Raw genomic sequence first — 25,361 nt, 5'->3', positions numbered from 1 at the left:
GCTATTACAACAGCATGGCTTCATCGTAGAAGAGTCCGGGTGCTGAATTGTCCTGCAGTCCAGATCATTCACCTATAGAGAAAAATACGTCAAAGACAGCAGCTATATCAGGCAAGAATGGGACCAAATTTCAACACCAAAACTCCAGAAACTCATAACCTCGATACCCAGATGTCTTCACACTGTTTTGATAAGAAGAAGAGATGCTACACCATGGTAAACATGCCCCATCTCAACTTTTTTGAGATCTGTAGCCGGCATCAAATTTAAATTGAGCTCATTTTGTACATAAAATTGTACAATTTATTTGTTTTTTACACATTTGTTATGTTATCTATGCTCTATTGTGAATAAAATATTGGCTCATGTGATTGATGAAAGTCTTTTAGTTTTTATTCTATTTAATTTAAAAAATGTCCCAACATTTCCGGAATTCGGGTTGTATTAGGGAAGGTTCACTTTTTTTTATTTTTATTTTTATAAACACCATTAACTGAGTTTACAGAACAAATGACTCTTATGAGCATGAGCAGTTTTTTAGAGAATGAAAAACATTTATAAATAAAAAAGAATAAAATATATAAAGATCCTCGCACATGACTGAAAGAATTCATTCCCACAACTTATTCATTTGTTCTATTGTTTTAGTAAATTGTGGCCACGTTATACCAATCGTTCCCTCATTTTGATTTAACTTTTAAGGGAATAAATTATTACAACATGGCTACGATTTACTTAAAACGAGGGAACAAATTGGTAAAACGTGCTGATGTATTAGTAAGTCGTGGGAGTGAATTGTTAATTCATGGCCATGATATACATATTTTACATACATAAAATCTTACATATTGGGCCTTTAAAACATAGATAAGGCCTTCTGGATTGCATTTATGCCATCTATAAAAAGACAGAAAAGTCTGTGTTAACACTCCTTTTGCACCCCCCAAACCCCAAATGTTTTAGTAATATTAAGGAACTGGTATTGTTAAAAGTAATAAGAGCCGGAATCATTCTTTAAAATTCTTTACGATTCCAATCCCTGATCTGTGGCCTTTTTAGAATAAAAAGATGGCATGAAGTCATGAAAGATTTTACATTTCATACTGGAAATTAATGACATAAATTTGAATTCAAGCAAGCATGGAAAAACTCCTGATGCTCAGCTTCGATTGATTTATTTATTCATCTACAGCGGTTAAATGTTGTGATGTTTATTAATCATCTTTTACTATTCTCTGGAGTATTGTACATTTGCTCTCCCAGTGGCGTAATTCTGCTTAGCTTTGCTGCCTCTAATGTTAATTGCATTTCAGCTCACCCTGCTTACCGTATCTGACGATATTTCACAACCAGGGACATTTCAACACATCTTCTTGTTTTGGTTAACATTTTTCACAAAGGCCGTGATCCACCTCCCTCTGTTTTTTGCACAACTCACTCTGATTCTCTCATTCCAATTGCCTATTGCTTCCTGTTGTGACCTGGTGCATTATGGGAGCTGAACCGGGTGCATCTGGTGGAAGGGCCGTCTCCTGAGTCAGCCTCTTGCATGAATAGGTATTTTAATTTCCATTCATTACTATCAGCGGATCTCCACTCCATCATCCCGTGGCATTCTCCTAGGCAGATGAAAAATGCACATAGCCCATGTGCATTGATGTGTTTCAGCATGCATGTGACTCATTACGCTTCCTCTGGAACAGGCAATGCCAGATCGACAATCCAATCTTCATATTCATCTCCCTGATGTGAATATTGGAAATGCGGATACGTCCTTATGAATTTGTGAATCTTATATTAAAGATAAGGACTGTTCAGACTGGCATTACTCTATTCCTCTTCTCACTTCATCACTTGCATCAGTAGTCCCAGTGTTGGTTATCATCCACACATTTCTCCACTCTCATTGGCTGTTCAGATGCTGTTCAATTGCCATCAGTACTATGAACTAAAATATGAACTGTGTCTGTTGTTAAATTGTGCATGTATTTATATGTAAATTGTTTGTATAAACAGTACACTACCAACAAAGTCTCACCAAGTTTGCATTTATTTGATCAAAAACAGTAATATTGTGAAATATTACAATATAATTTGAAATAGAAATCTTTTGTAACATTATAAAAGTCTTTACTGTCACTTTTGATCAATTTAATGCATCCTTGCACAAAATAAGAATGCCCCCCCCCCCCCCAAAAAAAAAATATTGATCCCAAACTTTTGAACGATAGTGTATAATATATCTGTACTATTTATAGTGTATATTATTCTGCACTATTATCTGTGTTTAGATATCCTTTTTGACAAATTGAAAACGGTTTTCAAGTTAAAATTTAGCATAACTAATTATCTAGTGACTTCTTGAATGTTTAATTTAAAGGGAAAGTTCACCGAAAAATAAAAATTTTGTCATCATTTACTCACCCTCAAGTTGTTCCAAACCTGTATAAATTTCTTTGTTCTGCTGAACACAAAGATATTTGGAAGAATGTTTATAACTAAACAGATCTCGCCCCCCATTGACTGCCATAGTAGGGGGAAAAAAATAATATGGCAGTCAATGGGGGACGAGATCTGCTTGGTTATAAACATTCTTCCAAATATCTTTGTGTTCAGCAGAACAAAGAAATTTATACAGGTTTGGAACAACTTGAGGGTGAGTAAATGATGACAAAATTTTCATTTTTTGGTGAGCTTTCCCTTTAAATATAATTTCTTTCTGAGGAATATTCCATGTTATTTACAGCTTGATATCAATGGACAGCAGTGGCATGTTGTTGAATACCACAGTAACTTATTTGTCCCTCAGTTTTTAAAAATAAACATAAAAACATGGACATAACTTAAATACAAACACAATAACTTTTTTATGGCTGTACTTTTGCAACAGTTGTATATTTTTAACTCCATAACCGTTAAGCTACAATTGTGTTTTTGGCTATTTTCACAAACTGAGGGACTATTTTTCTGTGGCACAAATGTTGTCAATAGATATTAAGTTGTAAATAACCCAGAATATTCCTTTAGCCTCTGAAGGGGTTGAGCGATTGAGCAAATTCCTCTGATTAATTACTGCATATCTCTCTTAGAGGGATAACACTGAATGAAAGCCCAGGACTTGATGGGTAATCTGAGGTCTTAAAAACAGGAATGTGAGAAGAATATATATCAGCAGACATGATTTTCTTCAGTATCTGATACTTGATATATTAAAACAGGCACTGAAATCAATTTCTCTTGTCCAGGTTTTCTTATTTGTCATCATGAAAAGGTGATTAATATCTGCAAGAAATGTCTTCTTTTCCCTTGTTCGCATTTTAGTTGTGTGTATGTATGTACGAGACAGTGATATATTCTGTGAAGCTATTATTTTTATGGAATAGCATACAGAAAATAACTCTACTACCTGACGGATCACTGAAGCAAGTGTCACACACAAACATCTCTGTGACAGCCCTATAGTGTCTGTAAACCACAAAAGAATGCAGTTCATTATTGTTTAGCCTGTCTGTTAATCATTTCAAGTGCTGAGACGTTTTTCAGATTTCAACGCAAACATCATATAGACTCCTCTGGTCAACGCATGTGTGCTATCAGAAAATAAACTCCCAACGAAGTCAATGTGAGCAGAGTAGGGTAATATAAAGACTTCAGGTGCAGATATCGGATATTGGAAGGGCTGTATTAGCCATTAGTTTGTGACAGGCGGGATAATAGACTCCTGGAGAGGCTGAAGAGATGTGTCGTGAGCTGAAATGCGGCTGTCGAATTGTGAATTAAGAGACGCCATCGATATAGCCCAGAGGCCGCTGCATTGACTTTCTACCGAATGAGTCAATGTTACCAGATGTAAGCCCAGTGTGTGTGGAAGGATGGTCTGGGTGGGCCTGACAAAAGCGCTGAGCTGGACTCTGTTTAAGCATTTAGATGTGTGAGAGGTGGCCGTACACCCATCAGAGAGATTAGACCAACAGTTGCATTTTGGCAGTAGCAGATTTAGCAGGACAGAAGGTGCACAGAGCTAGTTAAGCTGGGGGGCTGGTATCCCTGGCATTAAACAGACCACCAGTAAGAGATTTAACAGTGTGTAAGTATTTGTGTGCATCTCTAATATTGTGTGTTTTAACATTTGTGTGGTGTGTTTGGCATGTACAGTTTGCGTGGAAATATATTTGAATACTTGTGTGTACTTAAATGTATTCATTTCGTAAAATTCTTCCCAAGAATTTATTTGAATAGATAACAAAATAAAGACTCTCAAATAGAGACTCTTGTTTGTAAACCTGTGGTGAAGAAAATCATATAATATTCCAAGAATATTTGGAACAAGTAGAAAATAACTCCTCTTTGCAAGAATGGCTCACAAAGTTGATTATTGATGTATGGTTTGTTTGCTTCAATGTTGATTTTCTGACATTGATGCTTTTTATTCTATGGAAGCCTGTGAGTACTTCAGAGTTAAAAAAGAAAAAAAGAAAAGAAAGAAAAATTTAACTGATATTAAATCTCAATTTTGTTATTTCTCATAGTTGTGATAACATTGAAACTTTATTTCTTCTAACTGTGCGATTGTGTACGTTTTCGCCCCTCTTTGGGGCTTTTCACACCCTGGGTCATTCTAAACATTTGGTAAATGGAATCCTGGGCTAAATTTATTCATGTTTCACACTGCTCATACTATACCTGGGGTTGACGGTTAATTCTGGCTATTATTATTCATAAGCTACCGTTTCACACAGCACATTCCTAAACCCCAGGTTAAAGTCCTTATCTGCATATTTGTGACGTCAGTGTCACTAACTGGACAAACGCAGCACTTGACCTCTTTAAATAAAGGCTCTAGCATCGCGCGTCTTCATATTACACATTGCTGACTGTAATATCAAGTTTTTTTCTGAGTGAACTTTTCAAACTATAAAGGTAAGAATGACATTCTCTTCACTCCAATCGTCACGTTTTCCATCGCCGTTTGGCATTTTTCCTATCATACGCAGAAACGTGTTTATACATCGCACAGTGTTTCCGTGACTGCCCAAAGCATGAGAATATAAGGCACGCGATTTGTTGTTAGTTGCTAAGCACCTAGTTGTGACATTCTAACACCGCGTCATTTCACGCTGTAAAAGTGTGGCATCGCAAAAGCAGTGCTGCTAACCCTGTTCCAGAGCAGGGTTTCATAATCCCAGGTAAAAAGCGGTGCTAACCTCGCATCTAAATTACAAATGTGAAATGCTCCTTTACCCGGGGTTGAAAGCGGTGTTTAGAACGGCGATAGCCCGGGGTTAAGGGCAGTGTGAAAAGCCCTATTAGGGCTTTTTACACTTGAAATAGTTAACCCCGAGTCATTCTAAACCCCAGGTAAATTAAATCCTGGGTTATCTTTATTTACGCTTCACACTGCTCAAGAATACTATATACAGGGTTAACAGTTAATCCTGGGTATTCATAAACTGCAGTTTCACACTGCACATTCCTAAACCCTGGGTTAAAGTCCTTATTTGCATATGTTTGGTGTCAGTATAACTGACTGGACAAACGCAGCATGTGACTCGTTTACATAAAGGCTCTAGCATTGCACGTCCTCATTGCTGACTGTAATATAAAGTTTATTCTGAATGAACTTTTCGAACAATAATGGTAAGAATGACTGTATCGTCTTCACTCCAGTTGTCATGTTTTCCATCGCCGTTTGACATTTTTCCTATCATACGCAGAAATGACTGTTTCTGTTTATACATTGCACTTTGTTAGACTGCCCAGAGCGCGTGAATAAAGTCAAGCAATTGTTTGTCGGTTGCTAAGTATCTACTTGTAAAACCGCAAGTTTGGCACCGCAACGCGGAGTTAAAACCGCAAAAGCAGTGCTAACCCTGCTACCCTGGGTAAAAAGAGGTGCTAACCCCAGATCTAAATTACAAGTGAACAGACGTTCCTTTACCCGGGGTTAAAGCGGTGTTTAGAACGTCGATAACCCGGGGTTAAGCACAGTGTGAAAAGCCCTTTACCTCACAATTGTGACTTAATTTCTTGTATCTGCTAGTCGTAAGTGCTGTTTTATTTTTGCACTGCAAAGCACAAAAGAAATGGACCAGATAAGCATATTAGAATGATTTCTGAAGGATCATGTTGACACTAACGGCTGCTGAAAATTCAAAAATTCAAAATTGTAATAATACTTCAAAATATTACTGTTTTACTGTATTTCTGATCAAATAAATGCAGCATTGGCAAGAATAAGAGGCTTCTTTCAAAAACATTTAAATATCTTTCTGACCCAAAAAGTTTGTATGCTCACATAAATCTCACAGTTGAGACTTTCTGTCTCACTAAGTATAAAGTTTATTTTGCATTCTCACAACTACATAATTTTTATGCTCTGATGCATAATGGGCTTCCATATTCTGAAGCATAGTCTTACGGTAGTGCAACAATTACTTTTCAACAAAAGTCTCAAATGCTTGCACAGTACCGGTTACACTAGTGCAGATCATTTGACAGAAGTGCATGTAATTCTTTTGTAACGATGATAATGCAGTTATCATTGGTTGGTAATCTTCTTACAGGCCATTTCCTCTGCTCGGATTAACAAAGTAAACAAATCAGTTCAGCATGACTTCTGAGCTTGCTACAGTGACAGTGGTGCTGTCACAGCAATACTGGTTCCCGCTGGTCCGGGGCCTCACATGCAACCTCTATACATGGTCACAGCTGATGTTCCCCTCTGTCTCTCTGTCTCCTCCTCAGGCCTGCCACACAGGAATGCGCTCCTACATTTACAATAAGAATTCTCTGATTGGCTCGCAGGCCGAGCACTGTGGCATGAGGACATACTTTTTCAGCGCCGACACACAAGAAGACATGAATGGCTGGATCCGGGCCATGAACCAGGCCGCACTGATGCAAAGCCATGGCGTGAAGAGGTCAGTCACCTCCTGCTGCTGCAACAACTCTTCTCTCAGAGCTGGTGTCTAGAAACAAAATCAGTATCTAAGAAACCTGTGCTACCAAAATGCTATATATATATATATATTTTGATGTATAGGAACATTTATTAGGTGTTTTCAAATCTACTATATATATATATATATATATATATATATATATATATATATATATATATATATATATTAGATCTGAAAATGTAGATTTGGATTCATTGCAGTACACTTTATTTTAATAAAAAGGGCCTCTAAAACAACTTAAATTATTCTTTAACATGGCCAGGGCTGCATGGTTAGAGAAAAATAATATTACCTAATAATATCTCAGTGTAATAATTTTTTTTGACTGAACCTGCATGGTTCAGTCAAACCCCAATGGATTTCGTCCTTACAAGTTCTCGTTATTCTGTCTCGGAAATATGACGCATTAAAAAGTTAAATACATTATGAATGACATTAGAAAAAAAATAGTTCAAGATTTTAGACATTGCGAGTATGAGAAAATGCCCAGTATTAATTCTTCTCTCCTCTCCACTCGCTCTTGAATTTCCTCGATTTAACCTTCATTATACGTTATATTCCTAATCCTCTAATATTGTGTTTTATTTGTGGCCTTTATGTAGACTAATGTGAGGATTGATATTTCCTATTATTTCATGAACAAAAGTGAAGTGATCTTAAAGGGATAGTTAAGTCATAATTTAAATCACCAAGCGAAAATTAAGTCATCATGTACTCATCCTGGTGTCGTTCTAATGATGTATTCCCTTCTTTCTACAATGGACCACAAAAGGAGAATGTTTAAAAATGTCCCGCTCGTGCTCGTCCATACAATGGCAGTGAATAGCGACCAGCATCAAGCTTTTTCAAAAAGATTCACAGAATGATCCCATGTGACACATGCTGAATATTCCAAGAATTCTGAGGGTATACGAAACAAACCAAAATTGAATGTATTATTTAACTAAATTCTTGACCTTTTTCTGTCTGTCTTCTCTGCACGACATGCACGTTCTCTAACACTGCAGTTCGCTCCGTCTCGCCCAGAAAAAGCTCACAGGTTGTGAGAATTTAAGATTAACTTAGATTAGGTCAAGAAGTTTAGTTTGTTTTTCACCAAACACTACCGTAATATTCAGCACGTGTCGCATGGGATCATTCTGTGATACTTTTGCGTCTTTTTTAAAAAAGCTTTTTGTTGGTTGCTATTTACTGCCATTACATGGACGAGTGGGAATTTTTTTTTTTTTTTTAATTCTCAGTAAATGACTTTATTTTCCTTTTAGGGTGAACTATCCCTTTAACTGGTTTCTGCACTACTTCTATATTTAATCAAACTCATTGAGGCTGTCCAATGACATCGCAACAGCCGACCTTCAGGGTTATAGCTTGAATTTAACCCTTGACTATGCTCTATTCATTTCTTACTCAGGAGGCTGGCAACACAAGTCCATGCAAAGTGGTTGTCTTTCGGTGTGTACCAAAGTTTGGTAAAATCTGACTTGCAAATTCACAAAGATATTAGTTTTATAGCGGACCTAAACATCATCTAAAGTTAAACATCACATAAGAACCTTTTGGCTGAATTCAAAGCACACAAAAATTCAAATGTTGCATGGTTTGCATTATTGTTTGGGCTGAAGTAATTTTGTCCACTCAGTGACAGCAGTTTTTCCTCTTAGCGCTAACTTGGTTGTGTATTAGAAATGGCTACTTTTTAAAAAGTATTTTTTTTTTTTTTTTATCCTTTAAAGATACGAATTTTGAATCCAAATAAAGCATTTCAAAACTTCTTAAGTTACTTGTAGATGTGTTCTAGTGATTTAAGCTGATCCACAGATCAGGGGTACAGCAAAAGCAGTGTGGTGTTCTCACTCACCTGCTCCTTTTGTGCTGGTGCAGAGGCACAGTGCCATAGTTGTGGACACTTTGACACTGCAGCTCTAAGGAGGAGTATCACTGCGGCACGCTGCAGGCAGCTTACTATGGGCCACCGGCCCAAACACAGCACTCAGACTGGGGCTTGATGCTAGTGTGCTGCCCCTATGCTCTTCACTTACATTAGCGCAGAGAGGGTTTGTCCTTAGGGCTTTCCTTATAGCTGGGCTTTTATAGTGTACATTAAAAAATAGGAGTAGGTGGTTTATAACGTTGTTTATAGTGTAGTGGCTGTATTTGTTGCACTTTGTAGGCAAAGGCTTTTACACAAGCATGTGGATTGTTGGCAGTGTTGCTATTCTTGCCATTCTGATGCCAGACCAGAGGGGTGAAATGTCACACTTTGTGCTGCTGTACTGTATTTAATTGACCTTCTTCTGTAGGCCTTTGGTTTATTTGAGGGAGATTTGGAATGTAATATAACAGCACCATCTAGTGATATATTCACATTATTGCATGTGAAGATTCTAGCTGTATACATTTGATTTATAGTGTTTTGATGCATTTTTGTTAGTTTCGCTTGTAAATTATTCATTAATGTGTTTTAAATATTGACTATTACAGATTTAGACCATTGGGCTGATCTAATAAAGCAAACGAGTAACTGAAATGAATTCATTGTACTAAATTACATATTTCTATTAATTAATTTTGTAAAGTTTATTAATTAATTATGCCATATCTAGTCAAATTATACTAAATTATCAGGTTATGCTACCTACATATCACCTGTTTAAAGGAATAGTTAATCCAATAATGATATTCAATATTGATAATGAATATTACCATTATTTTACACATCTTTTGAAAACTTCCTTTGAGCACAAAAAGATTTAGGGTTGCTGAATGCCCAAGCTGCTCTTTTCCATAGAATGAAAGTCAGTGGTGACCACAGTTGTCAAACATATTCAGGGCATATTTTAAACATTTTCTTACATTTCTTCTTCACAGAGTAATCATGTACAAGACAGTTTCTATAAAAATATGAAGCAGCACAACTGGTTTCAACACTGATAATAAGAAATGTTTTTTCTTAATCACCAAATGAACATATTAGTATGATTTCTGAAGGATCATGTGACATTGAAGACTGGAGTAATGGCTGCTGGGAATTCAGCTTAGCATCAAAGGAATAAATTACATTTAAGTCGTAATGATATTTCCACAATATTACTGTTTTTACTGTACGTTTGTTTAAATACATACAACCTTGGTGAACATTATTTGGAGAGTCTTGTTTCAAAAACATTAAAATCTCCAAATTTATGATATTATAGTGTGTGAGTTATATGGGCTACTTTTATGATGCATGTATGGTACATATTTGTCCTTTTTGGAGCATGACAGTCCCTCGTTCCCTCCTCTTTCATTCCGTAGAAGAACGCAGCTCTGATATTACGCTAAAATATTCTTTTGATGATCCGAGAAAGAAAGAATGCCATATACGTTTAAAACATCATATTGCAATTAGGATGAAAATAGATTTAGTTAACTATACAGTCAGTTTAAGGTCAGTTATCAGCACATTGAGTTGTAGATTTAGTAAGAATTAATTCAGAAGTCTAAACTCATTTCTGTCCTTTTGCTTCATTTGAAGCTTAAATATGAACTATATTTATTTTCTGCTATTAAATAACTCCCTTTCGCTCCACAGAGAGACTGAAAGAAGCTCCAAACCCGAGCAGCACGCAGTCCCTCAGACCAACCATTTCAGCAGCAGCATCAAAAGCTCCTCCCAGGCCGAGGGCCTCCAGCAGTCAGCTCATGTGGAGGTGGCAGAACTGAGGCTGGAACGAGATGGGGAGGAGTGCTACGTTTACAGCAAGGAAGTCTCGGAAGATCCTGTTAAAACCATTTCCCCTGGAGAGATGGAGATGGAGGGGCTTTCCCAATCAGGTGCCCATTCACGCCCCCCATCCACGGCGCCCACTCACAGGAACGGGCTGCCCTCCTCAGGCATGCCCCCTGATCAGAACGGGAACATGGTGTATAAGAGGGGTCTCGTCCCCCGTACAGACACAGAGAAAAAGGTACAAAGGAAAACTGCACTGGCTCAGGTCGAGCACTGGGTGAAGGTGCAGAAAGGAGACCCCAAAAGGTCAGTTTTGTTTGTGTGTAGACAAACTTATTTGTGCTGTGATGGGGAAAAAATGCTAGAAAACCATACAGGGTTGTGTGTAATATGCTCATTAAATGATGTAACATTGAGAACTCAAGCCAATGTAGGATTCTGTATCCATACGGTTTCTTCTTATAAAGGAGCTCCCTCTAGTGGTTGTGATAAAAAGACACTGAATATTAAAGGGAATGTTTTGTGTTCATTTGGAATTCTAGCAACAACATTCTGGTTACTACTGAAAGTCCTCCCTATGTTTGCAAAAAACAAAAATTACATTGACATTATTGCACTTACAATAAGAGTCAGTCTCTTCAAAAAGCACCTTTTGTATTAAAAAGTTGTTTTCCCCACTGAAATGTATATGTTATATATATTAACTATATCTATAATATATATTGTTAATAATAATGCATATTATATTATATTATTATTTTTATGACTTTATTAGTATATTAATAACAATTAAATATTATGTTTTCAAGTAGGGGTGTGCGATTTAATCTTTTTTTTTTTTTCCAATATTGGCTTCCAATGATTATGAAAACAAGATAATCAAAGTAAAATGATTATTGTGCTGCTGCCACATTCAGTGGCGTGCTTTCGATCCTCCCTAAGTCAAACTTAACATCCAAATCAGCCAAATAAGTGCAGTCTACTGTTTGGTATTAAATAGTGTTATTAAAAGTGCTTTAAGCCACAAAAGAAACACTGTGCGGCTTTTTGTGTGTGTGTGATTCAGAACTGAACGCGGATAAGCAAATGGACTTTGGATACACGCTTAAATGGTCAAATAGACTACACACAAATATGTCAAAATGATTTTGCGAGTATTTGTGTAAACAGTCTGTGTTGTCACAAATACACAGTTAAGAAAGAAAACACGCGTGTAACAGTATATTGGATCCGTGCGTTAGCTCTTAAAGTGACAGCAGCCTAATAAACTGCTATCTGTCATTAATGATAATCAACAACAAATGACAAAGAAAGATCACTCAATGATCTTTACTGAATATCTTAAGTAGCTTTAAAAAGGATTATCTATATTTAATGTATACAGTAAAAATATGAAGTGTTATTTTACATATGATTATTCAATTTCTGTTGTACAGCTATTACTTAAATGAATACCACTGTTAGTACAGATTCTTGAAAAACTTAAAACACTATTTAATTTGTATATTTGCTTGTATTTATCCGTTTTGTTTGTAATTAGTTTCTTAGTTTTTATTGTATTGTATTTTACTTATACTTCTGTAACTGTTTTGAAGACTTTTACATACATTAGTTAACCTAGATTTTTGCTGAAGTATCGATAATTTAAAAAAAAAAAAAGTATAATGAAAATAACCGTGATTTCAATATTGACCAAAATAATTATGATTATTATTTTTGCCATAATCATTACAAAATAATAAAAAAAATGCACTTACAAAAAGAACCAGCCTCTAGAATACTTTAAAACACTTTTTAAAAAAGTATATTTGTAGCATATATTAAATATCAAATTGATCAAATATTAAATATCTGGAACATATTAAAATGTCCTTATTTGTGTTATTTTATTAGTATAATAAATAAGAAAAAGAATAATAAAAAAAACATATGAACAAATAGTAGATAATAAAATATTAATTATTGTATGTATGCATTTATTTATTATTATTAATTTTATTAAGTTCAGAATAAAAACATCTTAGGAAAAAGAAAAAAGAGTAAATGTTTTTCTTTAAATATTATGTACGTATTGCATATGTATGCTAATTGACAGTGAGACGGGCAGAAATATTAATAATAAAAATACTTATAATTACAGCCATCCCACTGCTGAGTACACCCTACCCAGACGGACGCCTCCTCTCCAGCCTAAGTCCGTCATGATGGAGACGTACCAGTCGTTGCCAAAGACCACTCGCCACCACTCCGGAGGCAGTTCCCCCCCAGTGCCCCGCAACCTGCCTAGTGACTACAAGTATGCCCACGACCGTCTCAGTCACTTTCGTATGTCCACTGATGAGCGTTTGGCCACAAAAGAAGGCATGGTGTGGCAGTTGTACGAGTGGCAGCAGCGCCAACAGTTCCGCCACGGAAGCCCCACCGCGCCAGTCTACACCGGGCCTGACTACATGGACACGTCTGGCTTCAGGGTCACTCTGGAAATGCCACGATCCATATCTGTGCCCCCATCACCATCTGACATACCCCCATCTGGGCACCCTTCCAAGTCCTTGTCCCCACGCAGGCCCCACACTCCCGCCGACAGGGTGACGGTGCGCCCGCTGGATGACTTTGCCACCGTGGACACACCCAGTTTGGGTTCTCCCAGAGGAATATGTTCCCAGATCTCAAAGGTAGGGAATGTCAAGCAGTTCACATAATTTCACAAATTTTAAATTAGTTGTGGCAAGTTCTTCTCTTTGTTCAGACCACAGGAGTTTTGACCACCAAAGGCGTAAAGGGTTATGGGAAAACTGAGTTTCCCTCTACTCAGGCTTTGATTTGGACTTTGTGATAGGATTCACACAGTCTTCACTCAGGCTTTGACTCCCAGGTGCAGAGGGTGTGTCTAAAGAGAGCCTTTTTGTTTATGTGTGTTGCTGAAGTTGCATGTGTGACAAATAGTAGCATCTGCCGGCTACACCCCCCACATGAGAGCGCCGCTCCCAGCGCCACATTCACACGCGGCAGCAGTCACAGAAGCCTCTGTGCCTCTTACAAGTTAACATACTGTCACGACCATTTCTGCTCTGCGTATGCTGGGACTCGTGTGAACTCACTAATTACATGCCTCCAACAGAAAGATTCACAGAAGCTGTCAAATAACGGATAGAAAAACAACTTCAGTCAATGTGCAGTGATGCCACAAAGAATATCTCAGAGGAATCAAAAAATCTGAGAAATGCTTTAATTATTGTTTCATTACATATTATATTATCAGCATAACAATTGCTTTAACATTTATCAGCATAAAATTAACATTTAATTTCAGAATGTCTTAACACAGTGGTTCTCAAACTTTTTAGAGGGGCGTACCCCCTGAACTATTTAACATCTTTCTACGTAAATTTCACTTAGACTTCTGTCACACCTTTTCAATTAAGGGAAAATAGTCGCCCCCTTAAATCGATTTTCCAATGTATGTTTTACCTTTATAAATACCTTTTTAAAATAAATAATGTTTTAAATAAAAAAAGGTTAAATAGAGAAAGAAATATGCAATGATGTTAAAAACGAAGTAATACTTTTAAATATTAAACTGAAATAACCAGTAGGTGGCGGTAAGTCGCTGTCTTAGTGAGTGAGTCATTGAATCATTCATTCATTGAGTAATGAAGCAAGTGGCTTCATTTATTTAAATGGGTCATTGAATCATTTACTTGTGTGATTCATTCAGAGCCGCAGATTCATTCACAAAACTTCTTCACTTCTGCACTTCTTCTGTGGCTTTCATTACAACTATTATTTTGTTGTAAAATTAAGCAAACAATACTGACAGTACTCCATTTAAAATGTTTGTCACTTAATATTACCCTTTTTGTTGTTGAATGTTATATAAAATCATTTGCAATCGCGTGGATATTTGGGTAAAATTGCTCGAATAATATATTCTTAACATTAAAAACGACAGGGTTTTTGTATTGAAGAGAGTTTGATTTTTCAATCGATCTCTATGCACAGCCTGTGTTTATAAGGCTATTTGTTCTTCATGCTAGTAAGTGCTAAATCCACACTTTTACAAAGATACATTGTCGAGAATGATAATAATTTAGCGCGATTTGCTAAGACAGCATCTGCACGCAACATATTTGAATGCTGCTTGTATGGATGCAGTCAGTTTTGACCGCAAAAGATTGGATGTCACAACATTCTGCCTGTTAGAAATACGTGCTCGGTTTTAATGTTATTTTAAGGTGGGGTAGAATTAAATGAATGCTGAAACTCTGCATTTCGCTCGCGTAGCCCCTCTTGTTACCTCATGTACCCTCAGGGGTCTGAGAACCACTGTTATTTTATTTGTGTCTTTTTGCTTTACTTGCAACAACGTTGAAGCTGCACAAACTCCACAGGTTTGTGTAAAACCCGATGACCATGTTCTCCAGCATGATTTTAGAATGATTGAAAGAGAACAAAGTGACAAATTTGCTTATATGATTAGTAAAATCTTAAATATTTCTTCATAATTTTCTGTCATATTGTTGCTTTAAATATTCAAATTTAAATAAAGTCTGTTTATTTCCAATTTTATATGTATGTAAGTGATATGTATATGTATATACAAACACTACTGTTCAAAAGTTTGGTGTGAGTAATTTGTTTTTTATAGAAATTAATAGTTTTATTCAGCAATAATGCATTTAAATTGATCAGAAGTGACAATAGAGACATTTAGAATGTTACAAAAGATTCATATTTCAAATAAATGTTGTTCTTTTGAACTTTCTATTTGAAAAGAATCCTGAAAAAAAAACCAATGACTGTTTCCACAAAAATGCAGCTGTTTTCAACATTGATAATAATAATAATAATTATTAGAATGATTTCTGAAGGATCACGTGACACTGAAGACTGGAGTAATGGCTAAATTATAATTTAAAATATACTAAATAGAAAACTGTTATCTTAAATTATAATAATATTTTAATAATAATAGATAATTAGTAATAATATTTTACTGTATTTTTAATCAAATAAATGCAGCCTTTGCAAGCATAAGAGACTCATTTCAAAAACATAAAAAATGTACTGACCCCAAACTTCTGAAAAGTAGTACATAAAATGTATACATACATTTAAGAGGGAAAGTGTCTATTTTGGTGGTGTAGTTTGTAATTATTTCATTTTTTTCTGCATTTCAATCACTTTTTGCCTTTAAAATAGTTCTGCAGAGTGACCTTTTTTTTTGATATGTTTCAAAAACAGATCTTAAACATATTTTATTTTTGAAAGTACATATATTGTAATCTCTTAATTAATGTGGAGGAATAAGTACTACATGCATGAATATAGAGAAGAATTAGAAATGTTGTTTTCTAAAAGTAGTTTCAGATAAACTATATATCACACAGAAGGACACTGCCTGAATTGTGATGTCAACTACCCTGCTGCTGAGCCTAAAGGCTGAAGTGTTTTTCATAGAGTGGTTTCATGGACCTCCATAGTGGATCACTGTGTTTAGCTGATAAGATTTGCCAAAGGCTAAGCCAAGCGCCCAATAAACCGCCTCAGCAGTGGTCTCTTTCTTCTGATCTTGTATTTAAATAAAAAACCTATTATACAGCAAAAATGCAGTGCCGTGGGATTCGCATTGGAAACAGAGTCTACAGTGCTACTCTGCTGGTAGCAAACAAATGTTATTTTAAGAAAGCAGGTTGGAGATAATTTATGTGTAGTTAATTAAATCTCTTGTTGTTTGTGTCCTTTTGAGGTGCTATGATGGGCCTAGATGAAGAATTTTGTATGTTAAGCAAAACTGTCAAACCCTCGAAGCCCTGTAGCACATTTGAAATCAAGCACACACTTTCTTAACTAAAATAAACAGATGAATGAGTAAAATATGCTCTGCTGAGCCCTAGTTTTGTGCTAAACTTTGAAACTGACTTTAACTTGACTTCAAAAACGTACAGTGTCTGTAAACTAAAAAATGAGAATTTGATAATAGTAGCAAGAGGACTGTGAATTTCTTAATTTTCATCATCAACGTCACCATTCTGTATAATTTTGTGTCTCTGCAGACCTCGCAAATGGAAAGGAGATCCATGCCAACAATGGGCTACATCACACACACAGTCAGTGCACCAAGTCTGCATGGAAAAACGGTAAGACTTCCATAAAGAACAGCCTTTTTCAGATGAGCAGTCTAGGAAACGCAGGGAAACAGAAGATCTGCTTGGTAGATTGCATTTCGACCCACAAGGAGCGTTTTGCTTTCTAGTTTTGAGAAAGTGATCTGAGATATGTCGTTAAAGCCTGGCAGTTACAGTTCGCCACTCCTGGCCAATTTTCACAACATCTTTCACCGCCGCCCTAGTGGTCACCTCCTGAAGTGCTTTCTCTCCCGTCTCCCCGCTGTCCTGCAGCCGGAGGAGTTGACCCTGCTGCTCATCCAGCTCAGGAGACACCGGGCCAAGATGGCCAGCGTGCACAGCGACACATTCACACACCTGCAGAACCAGCACAACGGCCTCTCAGGCCCCAGTTTGCAGGTTAGAGGGTCACATTTCCCCCTCAACCCACCCTGAGCATATCATGCCCCTCTTTTCCCTAACCCCCATTCTGTGCTCATCTTTACAGTCGTGCGCTGTTGGTTCTAGTTGTGATTGCGTTGGTTTGGTGTTAGCTCTCCGTTAGCATGGAGTCTGCGGTAGAACGTTACAGCTTGGGCTGCGCAACTTGACGTAACAGCCTGTTTTGTGTTTCTGAAGAACCTTTCCTCTGCATTTTGCTTTTTTTTTTTTTGGACTTTTTAGTAGTTTCTTCCTCTCTTGTATTTCGGATCCTCAGATTGCTTCTCAGATGTTAACAGCATGTTGCTTGTTGACTTGCCTGCATTCACATGAATGAATGATGCCATGAACAGAAAACATATGGTTTACTTGTGTATATGAAATTTTAGACATGAAATGTGTCAGAAAGGTTTATTAGTGTAAACATTTGGTAGAACAGACATAAGCTGTGTCCCATTCCACTCTGTAGATCTCTGTCGGTTACAGCGTTGCACATTAAAGGATTATTTCACTTCAGAATGAAAATTTCCTGATAATTTACTCACCCCCATGTCATCCAAGATGTTTTTCTTTCTTTAGTCGAAAAGAAATTAAGGTTTTTGAGGGAAACATTCCAGGACTATTCTCCATATAGTGGACTTCATTGGGGTACAACGGGTTGAAGGCCCAAACTGCAGTTTCAATGCAGCTTCAAGGGGCTCTACATGATCCCAGCCAAGGATAGTCTTATCTAGTGAAACGATCAGTCATTTTCTGAAAAAAAAAAAAAAAAAAAAAAAAAAACGTGGTAGGGTAAAAAACTCCATCTCATTTTCTCCTCCAACTTCAAAATCGTCCAACATAGTTGTTTTATCTTTTTTTGTAAAGGGTGTTTAACTTGATATTTGCACATTCGCTTTGTAGACACTGGATCGGTACTTCAACATGATTACGTAATGAGTGGCACATCGCAGAGCAGTGCAAGACGAGCATTTGTGGTTAAAAAGTATATAAATTGTAATTTTTTTTTTAGAAAATTCATTTAGCTAGATAAGACCCTTATTCCTCAGCTGGGATCGTGTAGAGCCCTTTGAAGCTGCATTAAAACTGCAATTCGGACCTTCAACCTGTTGTGCCCCAGTGAAGTTCACTATATGGAGAATAATCCTGGAATGTTTTCCTCAACAACCTTAATTTCTTTTCGACTGAAGAAAGAAAGACATAAACATCTTGGATGACATGAGTGAGAAAATTATCAGGAAATTGTAATTCTGATGTGAACTAATCCTTTAAAACTAGTATTCTACAACATTTACAGCATTGATGTAAAATGCTTCATTGTATACAGATATTTGCATTATGTGTAAAAGGGGTTCATTTCATATTTTCTTAAATCACATAATTGAAAAAAATTCATGCTCTAAATGAGTAAGTATAGACCTTTAGAGTGAAGAAACAAATCTTTTTCTTTTTTTTTCAATAAACTTAGGACACCCTCAACAGTCTGTTCAAATTGAAGATGCTAAATTAGCAGTAACTATTTTGCTTGTTGTCAATAGGAATTAAAAATGAAAAAAGAAGGGTCAATAACCTATTACATGCAGTTTTACAAAGTGTTATAATGTACCAGCATTTAGATTTATAGTGTAAAATCAGTCTCACTCTTGAATGCTGTACTCTCAACCATGAGACACGTGACCTCTTTCTTCATTTCCCACTTAAAGGCAGATGACACTTACATCCAGCTGAAGAAGGACCTGGAGTATCTAGACCTGAAGGTGGGCTCTAGTGGATCTGCCTTCACCTTCTTCCTCCGCCCATCTTCTCCCTCTCTCTTCAAGGCATAAATTCTTCCTGATTTATCCCCCCTCCTTATTCTCTGTAACAGCTGTTCTGCTCTCTAACCCTGAAGGATGTGTAGAGTGAATTTTGAAACCGATGATTAAATTTACATCAGTCAATATTCACAGAGAGCAATGCGTAATTTTAAGCTTTTACTGCTAAAAATCAGATTTTATGCTGCAATTTAGCAATAAAAGTCTTGGCAGATGCATGAATATAGTGATTAGTGATGGCTGCAAATGTTAAGAGTCCAGGAGGAGAGTTTGACAATTGAAGGTCAGATGGATGCTAGAATCTGATTCTGAATTGTCTTTGCTACTATATGTGCAATGGCATAAGCTGCATTTAGGGCTGCATGATATTGAAGAGAAATGCTGTATATGGTAACTTGTTAAATAATGCGACATTTGATGTGTTAATGCTTTAAAGGGTTAGTTTATCCAAAAATGAAAATTCTGTCATTAATTACTCACCCTCATGTTGTTCCACACCCGTAAGACCTTTGTTCATCTTCGAAACACAAATTAAGGTATTTTTGATAAAATCTGATGGCTCAGTGAGGCCTCCATTGCCAGCAAGATTAACACTTTCAATGCCCAGAAAGCTACTAAAGACATATTTAAAACAGTTCATGTGACTACAGTTCAACCTTAATGTTATGAAGCGACGAGAATACTTTTTGTGCGCCGAAAAAACCCCCCAAAATAATGACTTTATTCAACAATATCTAGTGATGGGTGATTTCAAAACACTGCTTCATGAAGCTTTGAAGCTTTACAACTCTTGTTTCGAATCAGTGGTTCGAAGCGTGTATCAAACTGCCAAAGTCACGTGATTTCAGTAAACGAGGCTTTGTTACGCCATAAGTGTTTCGAAATGTCAGTGGTTCACCACTGGGGGGTGTGAGTTTGGCAGTTTCATACATGTTTTGTTTCGAACCACTGATTCGAAACAAGATTCATAAAGCTTCGAAGCTTCATGAAGCAGTGTTTTGAAATCGCCCATTCACAAAAAGTATTCTTCTTCTTAAGGCTTCTTAAGGTCTTACAGGTGTGGAACGACATGTAGATGAGTAATTAATGACAGAAGTGTAATTGAAATTATATTTAAATGTATTTAAAAACTAAAAATGATATAACCAACATACATGTTTCACATTCATCTGCTGGTGACTTAGGTTAACTCACCTTCTCAGACTAGCGATGAGAGCGTCAAAACAGCTTGACATACAATAAAAGAAAAAAATCTGGAGAAAAATAGAAAATTACTTTATATTAAAGGTGCCATCGAATTGAAAATTGAATTTACCTCAGCATAGTTGAATAACAAGAGTTCAGTACATGGAAATGACATACAGTGAGTCTCAAACACCATTGTTTCCTCCTTCTTATATAAATCTCATTTAAAAGACCTCCGAAAAACAGGCGAATCTCAACATAACACCGACTGTTACGTAACAGTCAGGATCATTAATATGTACGGCCCCAATATTTGCATATGCCAGCCCATGTTCGAGGCATTAGACAAGGGCAGCCAGTATTAACGTCTGGATCTGTGCACAGCTGAGTCATCAGGCTAGGTAATCAAGCAAGGACAATAGCGAAAAATGGCAGATGGAGCAATAATAACTGACATGATCCATGATTACATGATATTTTTAGTGATATTTGTAAACTGTCTTTCTAAATGTTTCGTTAGCATGTTGCTAATGTACTGTTAAATGTGGTTAAAGTTACCATCATTTATTACTGTATTCACGGAGGCAAGAGACGTCACTATTTTCATTTTTAAACACTTGCAGTCTGTATAATTCATAAACACAAGTTCATTCTTTATAAATCTCTCCAACAGTGTAGCATTAGCCATTAGCCATGGAGAATAGCCTCAAACTCATTCAGAATCAAATGTAAACATCCAAATAAATACTATACTTACGCGATTAGACATGCTGCATGACAAACACTTTGTAAAGATCCATTTTGAGGGTTATATTGGCTGTGTGAACTTTGTTTATGCAATGATAGAGTCGAGAGCTTTGGTGGGGGCGGAGAGCGTGAGCAATTAAAGGGGCCGCAGCCTGAATCGGCGCATTTCTAATTATGCCTCAAAATAGGCAGTTAAAAAAATTAATTAAAAAAAATCTATAGGGTATTTTGAGCTGCAACTTCACAGACACATATCGTGCAGCCCTAGTAGCCTTTTTTGCTCTTATATATGGTTTCTCCTCTTTTGTCACAAACTTTATGGTCACTGACTTTTCCGATCCTCTTTGATGTAGAGTGCATTACTTGATTTAATAATTCATATATCAAATGTATATTTCCAATGTATGCCTAAATTTATACCCACAGTTCACAGAAACCCTTTTTATCTTCATTTCAAACAGATGAAAAGTATTGAACCTCTCATCTATTCGGCACACAGTGCGTTCTGTTTGAATGTAAGGATGGTGTGTGCACAAAATGTGACCACTTCATGCCTTCACCTGCTGCAGTGATGTAATCCCCCCTGGACCGTTATTGTTGTGTGCCTTGCACATGATCATACCCATATGCATGTGCTATTTATTTTTTTTTTTTTTTAAAGGGCGTCCAAGGTTGTTCTTTTGGTAAAATATCAATACCACTCTGATGAGGAATTGTCATAAAGATTTCATTGTAATTGTGACCAAGGCTGTGCTGATTATTTCAGTGTGAACATGAAGTATCATGTAATTATTCTAGAGTCTGAGGTTTGCTGTTAATGAGTGAACGTTTACAGACAGCTGCTCTTACTTATGCAGTATCCTTTAGCTAACCCTTGTTTATCACTAAATGATTCACTCCCACATGGGTTCATGTCAAGTTCACTGCCGATGAAAGTATTGATACTTTGCCAAAGAAAGAGCATAGCTTTGGGTGGATCGTTGTGGCTATCCCCAAATACCCCAGTTGTTATTTGTTCGTAAACACATCTCTGAGCTTCCAAAAACAGTGTTGGTTTGTTTTGTTATGCTTTTTTTTTTTTTCATCTTGAGATATTACCGTCTTGCTCTTTTTAGTTTGCCAAAGCACAGTTTGTTTACATGATTTCAGCAACCTTTTGTCAATAGAATGTGCAGTCTTGTTGGTTGGTTGCTTGATCGATGCAACCTTATAACCTCATAGTCATGATGTTGATACTAATGTTGTTGATAGTGTATGAGCTTTTGCATTTTGTCAACAGGTAACTGGACGTGACTCTCTTAAAGATCGACCACCTCGGCCTGTTAAAATAGCTGAAAGTGACATAGATGTAAGTTCTCTTCTCTCTTTATTGATGCCCACTTTCTGACCCCCGTCTCTCCTTTAATTCTCTCTGCATTTCACAAACGCTGTGTCTCGAGCCTGAATTTGTGCGAGTAAACACAGGCATTGGAGCGAGGCGGCGGTACGGGCTGTGGGGAGAAGCAAGCTTTCTCTGTGTCAAGAAGAAATTGAAATTATTGACGAGGGCTTTTTATATTCAATGCTCAATTTAAAGAGAAAAATACATGCAATGGGATTTTATACTTTGGGCTTGTAAATTTTTCAGTTTGATTTTTGTATTCCAGTGCTCTCACTGTTTTTCTTTTGATTGGAGGTAAATAATCTGGAAGTCCTGGCTTTTTATCATTAACATTGTTTCAGTTTAACAATTTATACGAGTTTTGTTGGTGGATTTATCTGTGTGATGAATTTTTAATGTTGTTAAAACAACTATATATGGCTGTAAAATAATAACAGCTTAATAATTAATCGGAGGGAATGATAAACAGAGTAGAGAATAAACAGGCAGTGTGAAGAAGACTGTAAACAAGACCCTTCTGCAGCTTCTCGCACACGTACCCTGTAACCCATTTTTCACTGAGAAAATGCTGTTTGTTTCTGCAAATAATGACACATAAATTGTCTTGGGTGCATGGAGTTTATGCTAATGAATATCTTCAATAGTGAGAAATGTTGAATATGGAATAGCAGAAGAATGTATTCCGTCGGCCCTCTGTTTGATTTGTTTGTATGCTTTAATGGATTCAGTTCAGTCGTGCCCTCTGTTTGGTGACCATGTTTTATTGCTGCTTGTGATTGTCTCCCCAGGTAAAGCTTAGTAGGTTATGCGAGCAAGACAAGATCCTACAGGAGCTGGAGGCCAGGATACGCACACTCAAAGAAGATAAGGTGCTTTGTGTTTTTTCCTTATCTCAATTCCATATTGTAAACCAGGCTTTGTTGTTATATTGAGTAGTGTATCAACTGAATCGTGAAAATTTGTCTCATTTTTTAGTGGGGCTGCGATTATGACAGAAATCATAATTGTCATTTTATATACACTAAAGTTTGGGGCTAGTAAGATTTCAATACTTTTATTCAGCAAGGATGCCTTAAATTAATCCTAAGTGACAGTAAAGACATTTATAATCAGTGTTGGGAAAAGTTAGTTTTAAAAGTAAAGCATTTCAACATTGCGTTATTTTCTAAAAAAGTAATTTAGTTACTTTTTATGAAAAGTAATGTTAAATTACTTTTGCGTAACTTTTTCTTACCTGGGCTGGGCTTATTTGCTTGTTTTTTAATAATAACAACAAAAAAAATTATATCTTTTGCCAAATGTTAAGGCCCTTCACACCAAAAGTGAAATGAATAAACCTCAGGCTGAAGGAAATGCATACTTACTCCTGTATAGTAGAGGGCGCAGCGCAAACAAACCTTTCAGCTGTGCTGCCATTCTGGATTAAAGTAGAATACAGAATACAGGAGAAAGAAGTTTAACACTCTTACTTCTAAATCGAATCTAAAGTCATTTTTGTTTATTAGTATGGTTGAATTATATCATTGAAGGTCAGCGGCAAGACCTTCAATTACCAGCAAAATAAACATTAACATTGGTTAATAAAGTGAGATTAAATACATAAAGTATATTTGTGTAATTTAATAGTTCATTATTACAGGTTTTATTCATTTTGAGGAATACTACATTTTTTTGTGAATTGTTTGCATTTCATTTCTCTCAACATGGCTGTCAGCCATGACGCTGTCAGTCAATAGGCTATATGTGAAAAAGTAACTTGCCTTAATTATTTAAAGGTAACTTAATTATTTTGTTGTAAATTGATAAGGTAATGCATTACTTTACTAGTTACTTGAAAAAGTAATCCGATTACGTAACTTTTACATTACTTGTAATGTGTTATACCCAACACTGTTTATAATATTACAAAATAATGTTACACAAAAGTTTGATATTTTTATGCTGTTCTTTTGAACTTTCTATTCATCAAAGAATCCTGGAAAAGTTTAATGGTTTCCATGAATACATTAAGCAGTATTGAGTGCAAGTGACTTCTTTGGAAAACTTAAAAAAAACAAAAAAAACAAAAACAACGTACAGATCCCCAAAGCAATTGTTAGCTTGAAGATCTGTTTCTACTTGATCAAACCCTTTAAAATTACTCTGTTGTGACCTTAAATAGTCAGATTGATTCAGCCATATTAAATGACCAGTTTTAGGTTTAATTTTAGATGTTACTACATGAGGCACATTTTGACCTAAATGAAATTTAGTTTTCAGAATTCGAAGAAAACAATTGTGTAGCTTTATATAGTGTTAAACCTGATGTCTCCGGTCACTGGTGCTAGTTCTTTTTTGTTTCTAACTTCTTTATCTGCATCCTCTTCTGTTTCCCACCTTATCTAGGACAAGCTCGAGTCTGTTCTGGATGTTTCCCATCAGCAGATGGAACAGTACCAGGACCAGCCCGCCCATGCAGAGAAGATCGCCTATCAACAGAAGCTGTTACGGGAGGATGTGGTCCACATTAGGGCGGACATCTCACAGGTGTCCACGGTGAGAACACATACCCGTGTTTATACACTGACAGAAGATTTAAGAATATCAACGCAATACCAATATTAAGCTGGGGCCAATAATAATTCAGTGCAATACTGAAATCAGCTCATAGCACTAGTATTGAGGTTTGTTTCTGTACTGTGTTAAACAGGAGATGGAGAACGCTTGGACAGAGTACAACCACTTGGAGAGAGATGTCGACAGACTGCGTTCAGCCCTTCAAGACCAGATGACCCACAGTGCTCTCTCTCAGGTCAGACCCAGAGGAAAATGAGACCAAGCTGTTTTAACTTTTTTAAAAATGTAAATGTAGGACAGAGGTCTTTCTTTACTCAAACCCCAAACTATTTCAGCTTTTATCCCTTTAATTCATGCTTCCAAACTAAAGTATCAATACTGTTTGAGCAGTAGAGTGTATCAAAAGATGTTAAACCGTGTCGGCCTCCTTTTCTATTCAGCATGCACCTCTCAGTCCGG

At 36.5% G+C, this 25,361-nt stretch overlaps 1 protein-coding gene across 1 annotated transcript in view; it reads left to right on the top strand.

Annotated features, from left to right (window-relative positions):
• plekha7b (pleckstrin homology domain containing, family A member 7b) overlaps positions 1-25,361 on the top strand; it is a 127,638-nt gene that overhangs the window by 82,891 nt on the left and 19,386 nt on the right. Inside the window, exons 9-18 of the mRNA XM_067401165.1 lie at positions 6,745-6,920; positions 10,534-10,977; positions 12,812-13,346; positions 16,728-16,811; positions 17,073-17,198; positions 18,923-19,039; positions 22,245-22,313; positions 23,135-23,215; positions 24,732-24,881; positions 25,036-25,137. Coding sequence (XP_067257266.1) covers positions 6,745-6,920; positions 10,534-10,977; positions 12,812-13,346; positions 16,728-16,811; positions 17,073-17,198; positions 18,923-19,039; positions 22,245-22,313; positions 23,135-23,215; positions 24,732-24,881; positions 25,036-25,137 — 1,884 coding nt within the window. The remainder of the gene's footprint in view (positions 1-6,744; positions 6,921-10,533; positions 10,978-12,811; positions 13,347-16,727; positions 16,812-17,072; positions 17,199-18,922; positions 19,040-22,244; positions 22,314-23,134; positions 23,216-24,731; positions 24,882-25,035; positions 25,138-25,361) is intronic.

This window comes from Chanodichthys erythropterus, chromosome 11 (assembly GCF_024489055.1).
Source record: "Chanodichthys erythropterus isolate Z2021 chromosome 11, ASM2448905v1, whole genome shotgun sequence".
In the NCBI taxonomy this organism is placed as follows: Eukaryota; Metazoa; Chordata; class Actinopteri; order Cypriniformes; family Xenocyprididae; genus Chanodichthys; species Chanodichthys erythropterus.
The sequence above is the reverse complement of the archived record's forward strand: the minus strand, read 5'-3'. Positions and strand labels throughout refer to the sequence as shown.